Consider the following 5,567-nt stretch of genomic DNA (forward strand, 5'->3'; position numbering starts at 1 on the left):
TACCTATATATATATATATATATATATATACACCTATATATATATATATATATATATTAGTTGCGTTGAATGTATTGATTAATGCAGGCAATACTGATGCCAAGCAAGAAGCGCGTGAAGGTTTCAGGTGTATATATAGATGAAGGAGAAGTAGGGTTTGCTTCAGTAGGAGAGAATGTACGTATAAAGCTATTAGGAGTTGAAGAAGACGCTTTAAGCAGCGGTACAGTGCTGTGCTGCTCGCTGTCTCCTTGCCCTGTTGCATGCAAAATCTTAGCCTTTATGAAGGTCATGGAGCTGTTAGAACATCGGCCTCTTCTAACAGCTGGATATACATGCGTTATGCATGTACATACTGCAAGAGAAGAAGTTATGCTAGGAAAGATACTCGGTAGGCGTCTTCATGCAATTAACCCTCATCAATAATAATTTATAATTTGTCAGTACTCTCTAATCATTCAGAGCAAATACTAATCTTTATTAACCCGTATAGCCCTTGCTTTCTTTATCTTTCATAAACTATACATGTATATATATATATATATATTATAGTTGTTATATTTGATGAGTATTAATATATCTATATATTTATATATCTATATCTATATCTATATATCTATGTATATATATATCTTCATCCATATATGTATACCTATATATCTATATATCAGTATCTTTATATATATATATGTATATCAATATATATATATATATATATTTATATATTTATTTATATATTTATGATGATATTGCTTAGAGTCTTCTGACGGCAAGAAGAAAAAAACAAACCCGCAGTTTGTGACGAGCGACTGTCTCATCAGCATTGAAATTATGGTGCGTCTCTTCGGCTGTATGTGCAGCTATAAACCCTAAACCCTAAACCCTAATCTTTAAACCCTAAACCCTAATCTTTAAACCCTAAACCCTAAAGACAAACAAGCACAGACAAATGAAACAGTGTAGAGTGTATATTATATATATATATATATATATATATATATATATATGATAACATAAATAGAATAAGCAGGAGTATATATTATAAACAAATAAATATAAATAAATATATAATAAATAAAAGTAAATGTATATATATATACATTATAAATATAAATATTATTTGTTTACAGCTGTCGAAGCCGATGTGCATGGAGGAGTATGAAGCCTGCTCGCAACTGGGTCGCTTTACTCTTAGAGATGAAGGTAAGATTAATAACTATATTTTATTTATTTGTTTATTATTAACTTTATTATTATTATTAGTATTTTATTTCTTACTATTGGTTTTGCTTTCTATTATGCAATTTGTTTGTTTGTTTTGAGGTTTTGTTTGACTGTTTATTTTATTGTTTATTTGCTTTGTTTATACACCATATTATATATATAGTATATATAGAATATAATATGTATATAAGATATATAATAAATACATTAAATATATAACAAAAATATTATATGTTATATATATTGGTGAGACTGTAACAGGATAATAATAGCTTTGCTTATCGTCCTCTTCTTATTAGGCTTTTCATTATCATTTATTATTATTATTACTACTGCTATTATTAATTATTATTATTTATTATTTATTATTGTTTATTAATTTTTTTATTTTTATATGCAGGGAAGACTATCGCTGCTGGGCGTGTGACGAAGATTTTGGAGTTTGCATAAATCGGTGTGGGGTGTTCACCTCAGCAGCAGCAGCAGCAACAGCAGCAGCAGCAGCAGCAGCAGCAACAGCAGCAGCAGCAGCAGAAGCAGCAGCAGCAACAGCAACAGCAACAGCAGCAGCAGCAGCAATAGCAGCAGCAGCAGCATTAGACATGTATTATATGTGTGCTGATCAGACGAGCCTCTCGGCCTTTACCTCGTTTCCTGTGTGTTGTGTATAATCTGTTGTTCGTCTCCTGTTTGTTTTTTTAATTATTTATGCTTATAAATGCGTATTAAGAAAACATAAAGATTATGTTTTCATTAGAGATTGATTAATGTTAGGGAGGCAGATAAAGATATATTTATTATCATTAAGGGTTGTTTATTAACAACAACAAACATGTACATCATAATTTCTTTTGCATATCACTTCGGGTGTACGTGCAGACACTGGAAGAAACAAAAGCTAATTAAAATATAATTAGGCTGTATATTTTCGTTTGTTTTTATTGCGGCTTGGTTTATTAACAAGCGAGCAAACAAACAAACACGTAAACAACAATTCTTTATATGTACATATATGTATATATATAATTATTAATATATATGCATTTATAATATATATTTGCTATATATATATTTTATATATATATATATATAATCAGATAGAGATATAGAGTCTGAAGGAAGTACTTCTTTCAGTGTGGGGGGTAGATGAACGCTTTCTTTGCTGTCTTCATAGGCAGCAGCCTCTTTTTCTAGAAAAAGTAAGTAGAAAAGATGTGTTATCTGCACTGTTCGGGCAGACAGCACAAAAGCGTTTAATTGTTCTCAGGTGTATAGACGACCTGTAGCAGTAGTTGCATGCAGCAAGGTGCTTCATATATATATATATATATACACTTAAGCTGCCTCCTCTACTCGCAGCGCCTAGGACTTCATTCGCTGCATACGAGAAGAGATCGGGGAGAGAGGAGGGGTTTACAGATGTTTTTAAAGAAATATTGCATTAAAACATTGAATATTATGGTTATATGGCAGCGTAAGAGGGGCACTGAATAGTATCAAAGAATGTCTGTCTTTAGACCAGTCGATGACTGTGTACAACACTGAAGACTAAATAAACACTTTCCTTGCATTATTCTTTGAATAATAATGAAGAATAACAACAGCTTTTCTTGCTTTTCCCTCTTTATAATAGTATAAATAAAGTATATTTTATTGATTTACTGGGGTGTGCAACCTCTACAAATGTTTTCGTGTGATGCTTTTTGGAGTTGTTTCCACCGAGTCGATCTGAGGTGTACATACACCTGAATTTGTTGTTTTTATAGAGCGACTGAGATTGATGTTTTTCTAGAAGTATTTCTTTTTATTTTTGTGTAATATGTTCTCAATTTTATTTATAATTCTTCTTTTAATCAGAGAAACCAAAGAAATTCGTATCCACAGTGGTAAGACCCCCGCTAGCCGGTGGTGTTTGCTAGCGAGGCGTTGAGATGAGAAGAAGAAACATCACGATGGGTTTGAAGAAGAAGCACAGCTTTCTTTCATTTCTTTTGAATAAAGTATTCATTTTTCGGTATTATTTTGCATTTACTTCCTTAAGAAGGTCTTTCATCCCCTTGATTTCCTCTTATTTTCCCGGTTTCTACTGGATCAACGGTAGCAGTCAACGCCGCCACCGATTCATATTTCAGGTTGAAGGCATTTTCAGGTAAACTTTTATCGCTTTTCTTTGATTTTTCCTTTTTATTGTACTTTATTTATCATTTTCAAGTCAAAATGGAAGGAAAGATCCCTGTTCTGGATTCTTTTACCGTCACAACCCCCTCTTTGTCGGTCGTTATAAGGGCAGACGACACACCACTGCCCTCCAATGTACAACAACAGGGGAATCCAGCAAACCTCGTGACTGTGCACGCAGTGGAGTGTAAGAACAGCTCTTCTTCTGCTTCTTCAGGTAAGAAACTACCTTTACTATAAGACTTTCTATATAGCCCTAGGGCTGGCGTTGCTGCTGCTGGTGCTGCTGGTGGTATTGTGTTATTATTACGGACGCCAAGAGAAGGAAAGAGGAGGAAGAAAGGGTGTTTATTCGTGTGTTTCTTCTCTCTGCATGCATGCACACAACTGCTTAGGTAGATATAATGCAGTTTACGTAGCAAGTAGTAGATGCCTCACTTGAATGAATTAAGAATAGTAAATGCATCGGTGTATATACACCCCGGAGATGAATCTTTTTGGCGGTCTTGGTGTTCTTCTCTGGCTGCGACAACAGAGGCAACAGCACGCGAAGACGAAGAAGAAGAAAAGGCTGCAGCTGCTGTATTTGCATCTGAGCAGCAGCAAATGATGCAGCAGCGTCAGCAGCAGCAGCAGCGACTGATGCATTTAAACAGCTTATCTACATTATCACAAGACGAGTTAAAAGAGTTAAAGGAGTTACAAGAAAGAGAATTATATATGCAAGCAATAGACAGGGAAATACAAGAAGAAGAAACAAACTACAGCAATATGCTGAAACGAGCAGAATCTAAGCATGCAGATGAGGTGTATAGGCAGTTCGGTGCTCCTCCTCCTATTAAACCCCTTGAAGAAGTTGTTACAGAAACAGATGCTGATGGTTTTATTAAAAGAATATCTACGTTCGAGACTAAAGACTTCACCTACTGGGATCGTCTGCGGCGACATAACACACAAACTGTTATAAGACGATGGAAGTCGTATATACCTGCAGGCGAAGAAGATACGGCTTTCTTTGCTAGAAATATTCGTAAGCTATACCTTCAAATCACTGCATGCATGCATGCATGCATGCATGCATGCATGCATGCATGCTTGCATGCTTGCAAACACAAACTTATCATGTCCTAGCTAGCACCAACAGCAACAGCAACAGCAACAGCAACAGCAACAGCAACAGCAGCATCAGCAACGGCAGCAACAGTAGAAGCAGCAGTAGTAGTAGTAGTAGTAGTAGTAGTACTTTGTTGTTGTTATTGTTGCTGTTATTGTTCTGTTTGTTATTTTTATTATTTTCTGTTTTTATTGTTGTCTGTATTACTGTTACTGTGAGCGTTGGGGTGTATATGCACATACACCCCGTGTGTACATAGCAGCATTACCTGCACTAATAAATAAATAATAATAACAAGCAAACACATAATAAACTAAATAATTAATTAATTAAAAGAATATATATAATATCTATAATCTATATATGCATGCATATATGTACATATGTATATATGTATGTATGTTCTATATATATATATATATATATATATCTTTATATATATAATTATATGTAGCTAAGCTATGAATATAATACAAAGCAAAACAAGTGTTTATAAATTAGAGTTGTTAAACACTATTTATATTTATTTTTTTTTTCTTTGTGCATGCAGAGGCGAACGTACCTGGAGATGCATACACCCAAGGGATATATTATAAACAATTACAAACATTTATGAAGCCTAAAGAATATAAACTGCCGACAGATTCTTATGTAGCACCTCCGGTGTATGTACGTCGCACAAACAACTATGAAAAAAGAATCTACGACCCTATACTGTCTATGAACAGACGTCTGCATGCATGCACTACTAATATTTGCTGCCCCCCTGGCTATTAACGCTTATTTAACCTTCAGCAGCAAACGCAGCAGCAGCTGCAGCAGCAAACGCAGCGGCAATTGAAGCAGCTAATGCAGCAGCAAATGCAGCTGCAACTGCAGCAGTAGATGCAGCAGCAAATGCAGCTACAGAAGCAGCAGCAGAGGCAGCAGCAAAATAAGCAGGAAATGCAGCAGCAGCAAAAATGCAGCAGCAGCAAAAGCAGCAGCAGCAGTTGCTGCTTCTTCGTGCAGTGGGCAGCAAATATATATATATATATATATATATATATAT

At 34.8% G+C, this 5,567-nt stretch overlaps 2 protein-coding genes across 2 annotated transcripts; both read left to right on the forward strand.

The window, feature by feature from the left end:
• Positions 1-87: 87 nt before the first annotated feature.
• On the forward strand, positions 88-1,674 carry EAH_00057160 (G1 to S phase transition protein, putative; the record flags this gene model as incomplete). Its single annotated transcript, XM_013397445.1, has 4 exons — positions 88-391; positions 758-834; positions 1,131-1,203; positions 1,625-1,674. Coding segments are annotated over 4 exons (504 nt in total), but the record flags the coding sequence as incomplete, so codon positions are not given.
• Positions 1,675-3,441: 1,767 nt separating this feature from the next.
• Positions 3,442-5,293, forward strand: EAH_00057170 (hypothetical protein, conserved; the record flags this gene model as incomplete). The annotated part of the gene is made up of 3 exons (XM_013397446.1): positions 3,442-3,589; positions 3,947-4,432; positions 5,067-5,293. The coding sequence occupies 3 exons, from the start codon at positions 3,442-3,444 to the stop codon at positions 5,291-5,293; spliced, it is 861 nt and encodes a 286-aa protein (XP_013252900.1).
• Positions 5,294-5,567: the final 274 nt, after the last annotated feature.

This window comes from Eimeria acervulina, genomic scaffold (genome assembly GCF_000499425.1).
Source record: "Eimeria acervulina Houghton genomic scaffold, Eah_scaff1213, whole genome shotgun sequence".
NCBI lineage: Eukaryota > Apicomplexa > Conoidasida > Eucoccidiorida > Eimeriidae > Eimeria > Eimeria acervulina.